Source organism: Ylistrum balloti, unplaced genomic scaffold, assembly GCF_031769215.1.
Source record: "Ylistrum balloti isolate Yb309-2 unplaced genomic scaffold, AGI_CSIRO_Ybal_v1 Utg370622, whole genome shotgun sequence".
Lineage (NCBI taxonomy): Eukaryota > Metazoa > Mollusca > Bivalvia > Pectinida > Pectinidae > Ylistrum > Ylistrum balloti.
Window position 1 is genome coordinate 439,891 of NW_026782381.1, and position 16,109 is coordinate 455,999.

Below are 16,109 nucleotides of genomic sequence, written 5' to 3' on the forward strand. Positions count from 1 at the left end.
ATATAATTTGGCAAACTCAGGGGCTACTCTGTATTGTCCTATTATAAGCTACCATCATAATGAGCCTGTTAGTATTGTACTCTCAGAAGGCCCATGATAGGTGATAAAACCTGAGGATAACCTTGCAGGTGAACTGAGAAAGAAGTTATCAACTAGTTTATAACTCAAATAACAGAAAATCAGCCCAAAGTATGAATTGGGGGTAAAAAATTCAACTCGCCTTGAATTGATAAGGCCAAATCGATTGAAAGCAAGATGATAATCATCATGGTTGAAAGAGAGCCCCCAAGAAGATTTAAGGGCAGGTGAACTCCGACAATGTTCCAGCAATAACGGGAAAAATGTCAGTGATGTAACATCTTACAGCTGTTTCGTCCTTCTAGGACTCTTCAGTGATGCTACATCATACAGCTGTTTCGTCCTTCTAGGACTCGTCAGTGATGCTACATCATACATTCACTTCATCCATCTAGGACTCATCAGTGATGCTACGTCATACAGCTGTTTCGTCCTTCTAGGACTCGTCAGTGATACTACATCATACAGCTGTTTTGTCCTTCTAGGACTCGACTGTGATGCTTAGAGCTGAAATTTTTAATCCTAAGAGCTAGGTAACTGTGGAAAATTCAAAGTGACCAAAAGAAAAGTCAAAATCTAGATGGGGAGGTGGAGTTATTCTTTTAAATCAAAACTTCGCAAAAATTTCAATATGGATATTGATATTGTGTAAGTTACTACAAATTACAACTACTGGTGGTATATGATTCCTAGATACGATATTTTGTTAAAATCTTAAACGGCAAGAAATACCAAAACAAGAGAAAGTTGATCGAAAAATGTTTATTTACAATATAGGTATACTATCGATGACTTACTGAACAATCAATAATTTTTGTGGGCTTTTTCTATTTTTCGCCGAATGTACAGTTACATATAATTAACCAATTTTTAATTCAACTAAATTGCTAAATTGGAAAGATATAGACATAGAATTAAGAAGTAAGTGGAGTGAAAATGAACTTATAAATCAAATGCCATTGAAAATACATATTTTTTAAAGCAACGAAATATGAGTCCAACGAAAATAAATGATTTTACATAAGTATTTTATGTTCAGAATCAATACAACCAAGTTACAAGGGCAATTATATACTCATATCAGTTAATTGTATTGTAAACAATCATTTAAACTGTGATGCAATAATGCAAAGATTGTACTTCGTAAATGCGAAGTTTCGTACTTCATAAATGTGAAGTTTTGTACTTCGTAAATGATTTTTAAAATGTGTTTTTACATATGCAACACATTCATGAAGCGTGAAAGCAAAATGATACATTGACATCATAATCATACATGTTGTGATACAAATCTATCATGATGAAAAAATCTAACCAAGATTGATATTTCAGCTCCAAATATAAATAACAAGTTTTTTGCTATATATTGGATCTTTGCTTGGAGACAGTATGTTGTTATATATTTCCCCTTTAGGCACCGTGCCTTCGGCCCCTATATGTACTAATCATATATTCATATGTTAGCATTGGTCATGATTTCTTCCTGCAAAACATTTTCTTCAGAAAATGAAAGTATTAACAAATGATGGAAGGCAAAAGATGCGAGCGAAGATAACCTGAAAACATCTTGTCAAATTTCATAATATTTGTTATAAGCTTTCATCTAAATGGATGGTCCAATTTTTCTATCACTGCAAAATAGTTTTGGATTTTGTTTTCTATGAAGCAAATACCCATCTAGAAGCAACCTTACACCATCATTTATTTTAGAATTGTTATTTTGTTTTTATTCAATTCTGAACCTTCACTCGTTCTTGTATCAACGATATCAGATATCACATATTAATTTCTAATGGAATGGTTATTAGGACCACCAATAAGATTTTACATTAAAGATGTTAATGATACAATGCCCCAAAGATATTTTATATAAACAGCCACACATCAGTATTGTTACAACATTAGTCTTTCAATCAGTCGTTTAATTTTATCTCCATGTCCTGTAACATTGTCTTTCACAATAAACTTAATAATCATTGAGCTTTTCATCAATATTGCAACTTCTTCTAGCTGTTGTACTGAAGTATCTGTCTTCACTTCTTAGGTAAATATATTGGTGCACAAAGCCAATTTCATTTATAGAATAAATCACTTTCTAAATATAATTTCAGGTTTACATAAAATAAATATGGACTAATAAGGCATCCAGAAATTAGAACAATATATCAACAATGATATATGTCCATAAAGGAAAATCTGCCCAGTTTCAGGCAAAATGTTGCCATGACAACCTGTAAATCATCTAACCATTATTATAAAAGTATATATCACAGATTTCGCTTTTTATAAAACGTTTTTGTGGACTCTGGTTTGTCTTATTCACTCATACTCAGTGACACAAAAAAAAAAAAATGTACAGAATACATCGGTTACTCACATTTATGTAATATAGAAATAACTCACTTCAGAGCTAAACTGGAATTAAATCTACGTAAGTATTAAGCATTGATACATCCGGGTAATCGTGGCACATTTAAAACCTGCACATCTGGTGCCTGTTTAAGTCTTAATCTACATCATCGAGGCTGCTGTAATGTGTCACATGTGGATAACATGTTTTAGACAATTTGATCAATTTGGCTTGGTCCCTAAGTGAGTTTGCTCTATCATGGTTGCCGAGTTTCTGCCAGATATTGGCTACTCTGTTGTAGTGATATGTGTACCCTGACGCCAGACACACCGCCTCATAGTCTTCAACATACTCTTGCATCAGCTCTTTTTGTCCCATTGACTTGTATGCATTATACAAGTCATGGTAGAAGCGCAGTAAGGCGTAGTTATATAAAGTGATTTCGTTGTGTGGAATGCGTTCCTCTCGTAATTCTGATTTACTTTGTTGTTCTATTTCTTCGCTGCTGCTTCGAATCGCTTGAAGCGTCTGCTTTATCGCACAACGTATGAAATGGGCCGCCTTCTGGTACAGGCGCTGATGAGTGAAGTGTGATGACAAGGCTTCAAGGAACATTACCTCCTTATATCGAGAATCGACACAGTTTCTGGGTACTGGGACATTGGAGTATTCCAAACAATCGGTCGTATCTAATATGTCTTTTAAATACACACATTCAGTTGAAGTGTGAAGAGCATTTGTGAAGTTACACTCACAAACCATATCCATTTCATATGTCACTAATCCTATGAGATCACCAAATTCATCTCCAGTGACCTCCAGAAAGAATTGTTCAAAACCACATTCTAAACCCTGGATGGTTGGCTGGGTATCAGCTTTAAAATAGAAAGCTTCTTCCAGTGACTTCTTTGCATTCTTGAACTGGCTGCAAAGGATTTGAACACGATAATAAAGTGAATAGTTCCTGAGAAAACATTCTACAAATGACCGACCCAGACTCTGATGCTTTCTATATTTGTTGATGTCCTCCAGTGTTCTGTTGAGAAGCCCAGTACCACATATGTCGTAATGATCACTTAGCATCACAAGCGCAGAAACGGGAAAAGTCCGCAGTGCGTACAATCGTTGTCGGAGGGCACACAAGTGTCTCTTGCTGAAATGGTCTATCATGTTGTTTGCAGAAATGAAGTAATTTGGCAAGATTCCCAAGCGAAGACAGGCAACAAGTCGATGAAGAAGAAACAGTAGACAGCCAGCGGGATTCCAACGCCACAATTCGGAGGCAAGTACCTCGCATGTTGTGTACATCACCGTCTTAAGATGTGTAGTCGTCAGTCGGACAGGTAAATTTCTTGTGTGAAAATCCACCAGAACTTTGAACACTCTGAAACAGTACTTCTGTTCTTCAGATAACGCTTCTCGAGCGATTCGTATCTCAGTCGCTGGAAACACCCATTGCCATTCTGCCTCTGGGTAACTACTGTGTGGATGAGATTGGTTGATCAAGAAACATTCGTCCTCCTGTGCAGATTCCAGAATTTCTTCTTGTGGCCATTTCGCTGGCCGCTCACGTGTGAACCAGTCTTTAGCTGATTCCGGCCAGATCTTAGAACGTAACCCCATAAATATTGTTTGAGTTTTATCCTTCGATGTTGGGTGTAAATGGTACATGGAAAGATTCATTTTTGATCTGAGGAGTTCTGACACTTTTTTGTCTGCATTTACACTTATTTCAATTCGAACATAACCTGGGCATGTGTGTTGATCATCAATAACGTACATAATATCACTGTCCGTATCATCACTTGTTCTTTGAAAACACAATGGTCTGTCATTAATACTGTAGCCGATTATCTTTGGGATAGGAGGAATATCAGATCGAACAGAATCACGTCGGAAATCAACTACGGTGGTTGAAAGTTCTTCAACTATGCTTCCAAAATGCTGTGATGCAAACGTAGAATTATCCTCTCTCCCAAATGAAGCATACTGGTAGATGGCGTTCTCAGCAGGAAAGGTATGGAGATATCTTGACTCTATCAGCATGGTCATGATATGAGAAAGATGAGCCATAGGACACAAGCTCAAAATGTCGATAGCAGATCTATTTCGCACTAGTTCTTCAATATCTGAAAGACAGAAAGGGATGCATGCATCACACCTTAGCGAAATGATAAGCAATATATCTCATCACATCATATACTGTATATATATTTTAGGGGGTGATCTATCAAAGTGCAATTTTCACTCAAATAATTGAGCTGCGATATGATTGCGCTTATACTGTTTACAGTGCAATTATTGGAGGTGTGTGACTTAATGATCGTCATAAATTTGCATAAATTTGCATAATTTTCTGTGTCGAACACAGGTCATTTACCATGTGCATAGCTGTACATATTATGTTTAACTTCAGGTAAAACTGAGATATATATGTACTAAGATCGACCTAATCTATCCATATTAGACTATTTGTAGGTAAACATCATCAATTACCACATTATTGACCAGGACTTTTGAATGGTATGAAAAACTTAGTAAGAAAAAATGTTCCCATGAAACACATATCCTACACCATAGTTTTTCAATGAAAAATCATTCACTAGAATTTTCAGTTTTTTGATGGAAAAGGATTTCAATGATTCAATTAAATATTATGTCCTACAGTGATTTTCAGTGAAATATTATGTCCTACAGTGATTCTCAGTGAAATATAATGTCCTACAGTGATTTTCAGTGAAATATTATGTCCTACAGTGATTTTCAGTGAAATATTATATCCTACAGTGATTCTCAGTGAAATATTATATCCTACAGTGATTCTCAGTGAAATACCAATTTCCCAACCAATGAATTATTTATGAAATACCAATTTCCTACAGTGATTCTCAGTGAAATATAATGTCCTACAGTGATTTTCAGTGAAATATCATGTCCTACAGTGATTCTCAGTGAAATATAATGTCCTACAGTGATTCTCAGTGAAATATAATGTCCTACAGTGATTTTCAGTGAAATATGATTTCATACACTAGGAATCTTCAGTGAAATCTTAACTTCCTAAACAATGATTTTTATGAAATACCAATTTCCTAACCAATGATATCTCAATGAAATATTGATTTCCTAACACATTTTTTTTTAATGAAGTATCATTCCCTAAACAATGAATTTTCAATTTTCTGATGGAAAAAGATTTCCTTAACCATGACTTTTCAACGATTCAATAAAATACTATTTCCTAGTGATTCTCAGTGAAATATAATGTCCTACAGTGATTTTCAGTGAAATATAATGTCCTACAGTGATTCTCAGTAAAATATAATGTCCTACAGTGATTCTCAGTGAAATATCATGTCCTACAGTGATTCTCAGTGAAATATAATGTCCTACAGTGATTCTCAGTGAAATATAATGTCCTACAGTGATTCTCAGTGAAATATAATGTCCTACAGTGATTTTCAGTGAAATATAATGTCCTACAGTGATTCTCAGTAAAATATAATGTCCTACAGTGATTCTCGGTGAAATATCATGTCCTACAGTGATTCTCGGTGAAATATCATGTCCTACAGTGATTCTCGGTGAAATATCATGTCCTACAGTGATTCTCGGTGAAATATCATGTCCTACAGTGATTCTCAGTGAAATATCATGTCCTACAGTGATTCTCAGTGAAATATCATGTCCTGCAGTGATTTTCAGTGAAATATTATGTCCTACAGTGATTTTCAGTGAAATATTATTTCACACACTAGGAATCTTCAATAAAATATTGATTTCCTAACCTGTGATATTTCAATGAAATATTAATATTTTAACCCAAATTTTTCTATGAAATATTTTCTCCTAACCAATGAACTTTTAATGAGATATTGCTTTCCAACATCATGAGCTTTCAATGAATTATCATTTTCCAAACCACGAGTTTTCGATAAAATATCCCTTTTACACCAGCTACATCCTATATTTAAGGTTTCAAACTTTACGCCCATAACTAACATCACTGATGAGTCCTAAATATAAGGATAAGCTGTGTAATACAGTTTAATTTGCATTAATTGGCACTAAACTATATCTAATTCTAAATTTGTATTAGAATGTGCCATTGACTTGTGTGATAATATTTTATACAAATTTTAAATCATACACAGAATAAGGCAGCTAAGAATACCAACATATGGAATACATAGTCCTTTTATAAAGATTACCAGACTGACATTTATATGAATTAGTATTACGCTAGGTAATTAGCTGAGGCAAGAATACATGATGCCACTACTATATTTTATATCAATAATAATATACAACATTTATATAGTGCCCTATATAATTTCACAAATTACTCTAAGGCACTTTACAGTGCATGTAAAATTTAGTCATGGTATCAATAATACATTAAACATCTACATATTCGTATGATATGCTGATCATTGTGTCCGCATGATCACCAGAAAAATGCCACATGTATGTACATTGTGTAAGTAGACTTTGTATGCTTATATCCCATTATACAGTAGAACCCACTTAATGTCACATCTGTTGATGTCATTTTCTGGTTAATATCACATTTTCTTGAAACATCAATTTTTTCCCTATATATTATTCTATGTAATCAAACTTCTGATAATGTCACTTATTTTATACATTTGACCTTACATATGAAAAAATGGGACATTTTGTTCTTATCATAGATGATATATTCATTGTGTATATCTACTCTGATGGGAAGTCCATGAAAATCAACTGTAAACATAGAAGTCTCTTTTATTTTTTGTATCTGCATCAAACTGTATCATATAATGGGCATCTACATATCTTATACTTGTTTCACTTATTTGCTAACCAAGTAAAAAAATTCATCACCGTAGTCTGTCCCTTCACAAGTGTACCAATATTTGTACATGATATGGTAAGGAAATGTTGTTTTACCCTTGTAGAAATGCTCACAATTCGATATTGATTCTAACTAACACTATAAAAAAAGAAATTAGGGGCTGCAGGACATGTCCAACAGAACCATTAAACCTTGGGGCAGCTGATGTAATAAGATTAAGAAATGAAAAATTAAATCAAATGAAGAAACACCAACCAGTACTAACTGTAAATAAGGAGTTTAAATTACGCCATTAAAACGACATCCACAGTAATACTTCTTAGTATCGCAATACATCTTTACAACAAACTTTGCATACATTGGATGATATCAAAATTTCGACCAATCAGAGGCCAGCAAATGGTATTGGTATATATCATTCTGTAAAGTCAGGAAACAGATTTCATTGTCGTGAGCATCAACTTTAAGCCATCACACCAACACATGTAATAAATTCCAGTACATTGGAACTTCACTTAATTTTTAACCAGATGCAAGAAAATGAAATGTCTGATATATAATGTCATAGTTATGTTTCTCTGTCAAAATACACCTACCATGTACATACCAAATTAAATTGAAATCTGACGATCAAATTTCGACAAATCAATGACCATTTTGAAGTTGTGAAAGTGATGTAATAGTTCTGTGTGTTATATCATAATACTCCTGTGATACCTACATTGTAACACATTAAAAGAAAACTGACAGCATGTTCACTGTGGCCAATCAAAGGGCCTTTTTTCAGTTCCCATGGTAACGTAAAGAATAATGGGAATTTATTTTCATTCCACCTAACGAGTACACACATTTCAGTACATAATAAAGAGAGGCTCATAGGGCCTGTATTTCTTACCTGGTTTGGTTTGCCTGTTTTTACTTATCTAAGGGATGTTAAAGATCTATATCTATTTCACATATTGGGCCCTGCCTCCCTACCCCAAGGGATTCAGACTAAATCTTTATACAAAACTGAATACCCTCAACCCAAGAACACTTCCATTCAAACCTAGACAAAATGCCATCATGATCTCTGTTCTAGATATCTGCTGTTGATAAAATCTATTACATGACCTTAGTTTTGAGTGCACTTTACTAAAAAAAGAAATTAATGGCTAGACATTATCACTGACAATAGGATTTTTAATTAAATTATATAAATGTGATTAAAATTTTTATTTGTGTTATATCCCTTCTTAATTTGATGTTTCTGTAACAGTTTTATGATTGAGAAAGACACAATACAACTTTTGTTGATTTAAACATAAAACCTTTTTCCTTATACACTATTGCAGTCCTGGCCCTTTTTCTCATGAGTATTTCTGTTAACATACTTAAATATTTACTTATCTGGCTTCAAATCAAACACGATGCTGATAATCATTATCTTACATTCATTTTGTTTTAAATTGTTTTGTTCATTCATAATTATTCTGTCTTTTTCGAATAATCTGTTGACATATAATTTATTGTGTTTTTTTCCCAGAAATTTTTATCTGTACCTTTAGGACACTTGAAAATTTTTATCCGTAACTTTAGGACAGTTGAAAATTTTTATCCGTACCTTTAGGACAGTTGAAAATTTTTATCCGTACCTTTAGGACACTATGTCCTCATTAGGCGTAAGATGTTGCTGACACTAGAATCAGATAGAATGGACATGACAGTCTCTGCCATATCTTTTGCTTTTTCATTTCTGCATCTTTTGGCTTCTTCCCTTAGTGTTTTTGCTTTTTCATTGTATCCCAATCTCTGCCAGATATCTGCCACATTTGGAATGAATTCAGTATAGTTTAACTGCAAACAAACGTTTTCGTAGTCCTGAATGTATGGCCTAAATTTGTCCTCTTCATGAAGAGAAGACAGACATTTAAACAAAGATTTGTATGTGACCATCAGCAGGGTACTCATAAGTGTTTTGGGGATTTCACTTTGTCTGATCAAATCCCGTTCTAAAGCAGGGTCATCTATAATATCTGGAGCTACACAACCCTCTATAAAACGTTTGGCTTTTTCAATGACTCTCTGCATCAAACAAACACCATCAGAATATTTCTTTTCCTTTTCCAAACGTTTCACAACTGGCATGATGTGAATCAGTTCCATCACAGTGTCTCCTAAGTAATTTTTGGGAATAGGTTCATCACAAAACTGTTCCAGGTCACCAATCCCCTCAATTTCCTTAAATGTAGTCATTTGAGCAGCTTCAGATCCAACTCTTTGTTGCAGTTTTGTGCCATAATGTCGGTTTAAAAAGCGGAACATGCATCTTCTATCAACTGCATCCTCTGTTGCTAGGACCTTTCTCAAAAATTCTTCAAATGTTGGAATATCTTCATGTTCTTTAGCAACAGTCAAGATTTCCTGATAGGCAGAATGTAAGATTGAGCTAGCATGTGAGTACCTTTCATTCATCATGTTGAATCTCGCAAGCTTCAGCCAAATTGGCAACAATGTAGCATGGTAGCTTTGATGTGCATCATGGTGGGTTAAGTAAACCTTAATTTCATCCATGGCATCATCTAATATTGGAATCTCCATCAATTCATGATGATCCACTAGAAAGAACAATCCCATAATTGGAAAGCTCCTGAGGATATATATGGACTCTGCATGGGCTTCATACTCGGAAAAGTGGTCGTACATATTGTTTGATTGGATGAAGTAATTTGGAAGCCATTTTTTGCTTAAATGGATGTATAACTTGTCCAACAGATACATCAAGCATCCGCCTATATTCTGTTCCCAAGCGTCCATTGGTAACACCTCACAGGCAAAGTAGAAAATAGTTTTAAATGTTGTTGTCTTGAGCCTGATAGACAAATCACGAAGGTGGAAGTCAACAAGAATCTTGAAGACGTGTAAGCAATACTGCTGAGATTGCGTAAGTGCTTCTGTCACAAGAAGAGATTCGGCATGAGGGAAAATGATCTGCCATTCTACTTCCTGTTGGAGTGAGCGAGGATGAGCCCTGGATATAACCAGACATCCACTTTCTCTTATAGAATCAATAATTTTTTGACCTGGCCAGCCACTGGGGCGATCACGAGACAACCATTCAGCTGCAGCCTCTGGCCATGCCAGATACATGATTCCTTGGTGCACGATATTATGCACTTTATGTGTCTGTTTCTGTTGCGTATGTTTCAGAAGTGCTGTAGTTTCATCAGCCCAATAAGTACGCCCCCTGTGTAATTGTGGACATAAAGTCTGGAGTTGTACATATCCATGACGTACCGGCTCTGTTTCTAACATGATAACGTCTATGTCTCTTGCTTGCTCTGCTTTCAGTACTGCCAGTATGTTGTCTCTAATGACTACTGACCTATATTCACATAACGAAATGTACTGCCGGTAGCAACAGTCTGCACCCATATAATGTCTATTCTTATGTTCTAGACAAATTTTCAGATTCTCCGCACGGCTTCCAATATGCATTATATGTTCATTCTTTTTGACACCTGTCAACACGTTTTCACTCCTTACTAGACATTGTATAATGAAGCTCATATGAAACAGTGGCATCTTGCTGCGTTTGTCAAAGGCCTCTCGGTTTTTCGCCAAGGCTATCCACTCTGAAAAAGAATCCAGGCATGCATAAGATCACTTATCTTTTCTCCATGCTTACAAATTAGCTTTTAATAGTCATCGGTATGATCTTACAGTACAATGAATGAAAGATACCAAAATAGTGTTTGCCATCGTGTAATAAGCATATATATATATACCTACACTGTAAGAACTATAAAAGCTTGTGAAGTCTGTCGGACGACAAACGTTTTCAAAATTGAAAGATTGGATGATTGCTTTAATGAGATCTTTTCACGAGCTGTTCTAATCATATTTTTTTCTACTTATTTAAGCATTGGGCTTAAATAATTGTCTTTGGTGGGTAGTTAGACAAGCACTGGACTTAAATAACTGTCTTTAGTGGGTAGTTAGACGAACACTGGGCTTAAATAATTGTCTTTGGTGGGTAGTTAGACAAGCACTGGACTTAAATAACTGTCTTTAGTGGGTAGTTAGACGAACACTGGGCTTAAATAATTGTCTTTGGTGGGTAGTTAGACAAGCACTGGACTTAAATAACTGTCTTTAGTGGGTAGTTAGACGAACACTGGGCTTAAATAATTGTCTTTGGTGGCTAGTTAGCTGAGCAATGGACTTAAATAATTGTCTTTAGTGGGTAGTTAGACGAGCACTGGGCTTAAATAATTGTCTTTGGTGGGTAGTTAGCCGAACACTGGACTTAAATAATTGTCTTCAGTGGGTAGTTAGCTGAGCAATGGACTTAAATAATTGTCTTCAGTGGGTAGTTAGCTGAGCAATGGACTTAAATAACTGTCTTTAGTGGGTAGTTAGACGAACACTGGACTTAAATAATTGTCTTTGGTGGGTAGTTAGACGAGCACTGGACTTAAATAATTGTCTTTAGTGGGTAGTTAGACGAGCACTGGACTTAAATAATTGTCTTCGGTGGGTAGTTAGCTGAGCAATGGACTTAAATAATTGTCTTTAGTGGGTAGTTAGCCGAGCACTGGACTTAAATAATTGTCTTTAGTGGGTAGTTAGACGAGCACTGGGCTTAAATAATTGTCTTCAGTGGGTAGTTAGCTGAGCAATGGACTTAAATCATTGTCTTTGGTGGGTAGTTAGACGAGCACTGGACTTAAATAATTGTCTTCGGTGGGTAGTTAGACGAGCACTGGACTTAAATAATTGTCTTTAGTGGGTAGCTAGACGAGCACTGGGCTTAAATAATTGTCTTTGGTGGGTAGTAAGCCGAGCACTGGGCTTAAATAATTGTCTTTAGTGGGTAGCTAGAAGAGCACTGGGCTTAAATAATTGCCTTTGGTGGGTAGTTAGACGAGCACTGGGCTTAAATAATTGTCTTCAGTGGGTAGTTAGCTGAGCAATGGACTTAAATCATTGTCTTTGGTGGGTAGTTAGACGAGCACTGGACTTAAATAATTGCCTTTGGTGGGTAGTTAGCTGAGCAATGGACTTAAATAATTGTCTTTAGTGGGTAGTTAGCCGAGCACTGGACTTAAATAATTGTCTTTAGTGGGTAGTTAGACGAGCACTGGGCTTAAATAATTGTCTTCAGTGGGTAGTTAGCTGAGCAATGGACTTAAATCATTGTCTTTGGTGGGTAGTTAGACGAGCACTGGACTTAAATAATTGTCTTCGGTGGGTAGTTAGACGAGCACTGGACTTAAATAATTGTCTTTAGTGGGTAGCTAGACGAGCACTGGGCTTAAATAATTGTCTTTGGTGGGTAGTAAGCCGAGCACTGGGCTTAAATAATTGTCTTTAGTGGGTAGCTAGAAGAGCACTGGGCTTAAATAATTGCCTTTGGTGGGTAGTTAGCTGAGCAATGGACTTAAATAATTGTCTTTAGTGGGTAGTTAGCCGAGCACTGGACTTAAATAATTGTCTTTAGTGGGTAGTTAGACGAGCACTGGGCTTAAATAATTGTCTTCAGTGGGTAGTTAGCTGAGCAATGGACTTAAATCATTGTCTTTGGTGGGTAGTTAGACGAGCACTGGACTTAAATAATTGTCTTCGGTGGGTAGTTAGACGAGCACTGGACTTAAATAATTGTCTTTAGTGGGTAGCTAGACGAGCACTGGGCTTAAATAATTGTCTTTGGTGGGTAGTAAGCCGAGCACTGGGCTTAAATAATTGTCTTTAGTGGGTAGCTAGAAGAGCACTGGGCTTAAATAATTGCCTTTGGTGGGTAGTTAGCTGAGCAATGGACTTAAATAATTGTCTTTAGTGGGTAGTTAGCCGAGCACTGGACTTAAATAATTGTCTTTAGTGGGTAGTTAGACGAGCACTGGGCTTAAATAATTGTCTTCAGTGGGTAGTTAGCTGAGCAATGGACTTAAATCATTGTCTTTGGTGGGTAGTTAGACGAGCACTGGACTTAAATAATTGTCTTCGGTGGGTAGTTAGACGAGCACTGGACTTAAATAATTGTCTTTAGTGGGTAGCTAGACGAGCACTGGGCTTAAATAATTGTCTTTGGTGGGTAGTAAGCCGAGCCCTGGGCTTAAATAATTGTCTTTAGTGGGTAGCTAGAAGAGCACTGGGCTTAAATAATTGCCTTTGGTGGGTAGTAAGTACCCCAGAAGTAAAGAGATTTATCCATTACAGGAACGTTCTATCAATCATCAGCAATTTAGGTTGGGCATCAATTGTCATATCACTATACCAGTGTGGTAGGATCAGCCCAGAGGAAAATCTTCAAAAATAACACAAACATCATCTTGAATTACTTGTAAATTAATTTGTTGCACAGATAGAGACAGGAAAACTTATATTTGTTGCAAGGTCTTACTCCATCTTATAATCATACATATTCAGTCCTAGTAACTTAGTGTAGTCATTTGTATAAACATTTCATCGAGGTCAGGTGTGACCTTGCTTCACTCTTTACCTCAGCATTACTTATGAGATTTAAACCAATACTCCATTTAAGCGCTATTTTCAGTTGACATTCAAAATGTCAAAAAAAAAGCAGTATAACGTTTATGTATATTATTTGTTTTCATCTTACTTTGGGACAGCAATAATTCTATGGCATTGGCAGTTCATGTACTTGACAGGTTCTACATTACCGGTAATGCCGTTCAATAGATCACATGAATGAGAATATCATAAGACTGATATATAAACCAACATTTTAGTCCTAAGTTTCATGTGAACAAACAATAGTGTAAATACTTTGATTTGACCTCAAGTTGTTTTATCTCTCATTCAGCAAACGCCAAAGAACTTAGAAGTTAACCGGGTACACGTAAAACTAACATGAAACAAACTAAGATACCAGGGTACAGATCATTAGTTTTGTTTATACACTACATGGTATATAAATCTGTATCACTGATCGATACTAATTCTTCAGATCAATTGATTGTCCAGTGGGTGATTTGTACCCGATTTTCAGAAGGATTTGTCCAACGGAACAAACAAAGTATTGAGCAGAACCTCATTTATTGTGTTGAAATAAATTTGCTATTTACAGTAACAATGATCTTGACTTAAACTCACCTTCCATTTTAAAGTTTGAAAAAAACCTCAAAATAAACAAGAGGCCCATAGGGCTTGTATCAATTACCTGGGCCCTACCCGTCTCAACCCAAGGACGCCAAGACCTACCCATTATACCAGATTGATTCCCTTTCACCCAGGAATGCTTCAAACCAAATTTTGGCAATATCCGTTCATTCCTTCAGAAGAAGAAGGATTTTAAAGAATTTACTCTATATACATGTACCCTATTGTAGGCATTTAAAAATGACTTCGCAAAATTTACCCTTATGGGTACCGAGAACCAATATTCATATAAACTTGGCTACCCTATCCCAAAGGATGCATCAGACCAAATTTGGTCAAAATCTGTTCAGTTGATCAGTATAAGTAGTGATTTTTATTAGGAAGCTGATGTACACTAGACACTGTTTTATGTAAATTTGCTTGGATTTGGTTTGGACTCTTCTGAAAATATAGTGAAGTGCCTGGGTACATAGACCTTTGGAGAATACTTATCAGAATTTTTTTGCAGTAAGATGAGTCAAAGTCACTGATATATTTATCCACGTAATGTTGCTTATATTTTAAACAGTAAGATACAAAAAAATCATGTTGGGAATACTAAACATACCACTTACAGTTTCAATTTTACGAAGCATTTGTCTCTACATCATAGGAATTAACACTTGTTTCAGATTTTTAAAGTTATACTGCCGACAAATTATTTTAACATAGAAAACAAGATATGTTTGCGGAAAAAGATACGTTCCTGATGTTTAGAAATTCACAAAGGCTATAGCAAATATGAGGGCAACTGAAACGCAATTTTGCAAGGTGCAAGCGAACAGAATTTAGTACAATGAGTGAATGGTCATTAAAATGCCTTTGCTTCAATGAGAAAGAATTTTACAAATTTCATGAAACCAATGTAAAATATGAAGAAAAGAAAGATTTACACAAAGATTCCTGAAATTGAAATGCAACTAAAGCAAGCGTGTATTATGTGGGTCAACCAAGGTGACTTAATTGTTGTTTTTATCCTGTTTCTTACTATTATTTTCAGCATTGAAGTCCCATAGCCCTAGCAAATATTGATGGATTGTGATAAATATAGAACTCATTTGAGATCTCATTTATAAAGCAAAATCTGATATGATGTGTTCAACGTTTGTGATGCTATCTTAATGTCTTGTCCAACCAGTTCATCCAGTTTGTCATAATATTATGTAAATGTCTCGTCACGTGTCTGCATTTTTGTCCGTGCATCCGTTTGTCTTGTATTGTCATTCCGGCACTGGACATTGACCTGCTCACAATTTGTCCAGTTACTGCTGCGTACATAAGGACAGCAGAGACATATGACCAGAAAAAACCAGTCAGAATTAGTTTTGAGTATTCGGCCCCTGTCAGATTGACAGAGGTTTACTGTATATTGTCAAATAAATGTGGAAATGGAAGAATGGAATTAGTCTTCAATTCTACGTAGCTATGAACCCGGCCACAATGAGACAAAATAGATCATCTCCAGTAACTCCTATACATCGTCATAGATTTAGACCAATATCAAATCTGAGACCTAACTGATATAAACATTTGGTTCAAATGTTATGGTAAAACTACATATTAAAATATATTTGATATAAACTATGAAATGTTTTATTTTGACTTTCCAAAGTCCCATAACTCTTACAAATATTGACAGATTTTAACAAACATAGAGCTCATTCAAGATCACATTGACTCAAGCAAATGCTTAAGGAATTTAAA

General features: G+C 35.6%; 1 protein-coding gene across 1 annotated transcript in view; it reads right to left on the reverse strand.

Annotated features, from left to right (window-relative positions):
• Nucleotides 1–1,134: 1,134 nt before the first annotated feature.
• The window catches only part of LOC132557094 (uncharacterized), a 54,523-nt gene continuing 39,548 nt past the window's right edge, over nucleotides 1,135–16,109 (reverse strand). Inside the window, exon 6 of the mRNA XM_060221583.1 lies at nucleotides 1,135–4,557. Coding sequence (XP_060077566.1) covers nucleotides 2,585–4,557 — 1,973 coding nt within the window. The 3' untranslated portion in view covers nucleotides 1,135–2,584. The remainder of the gene's footprint in view (nucleotides 4,558–16,109) is intronic.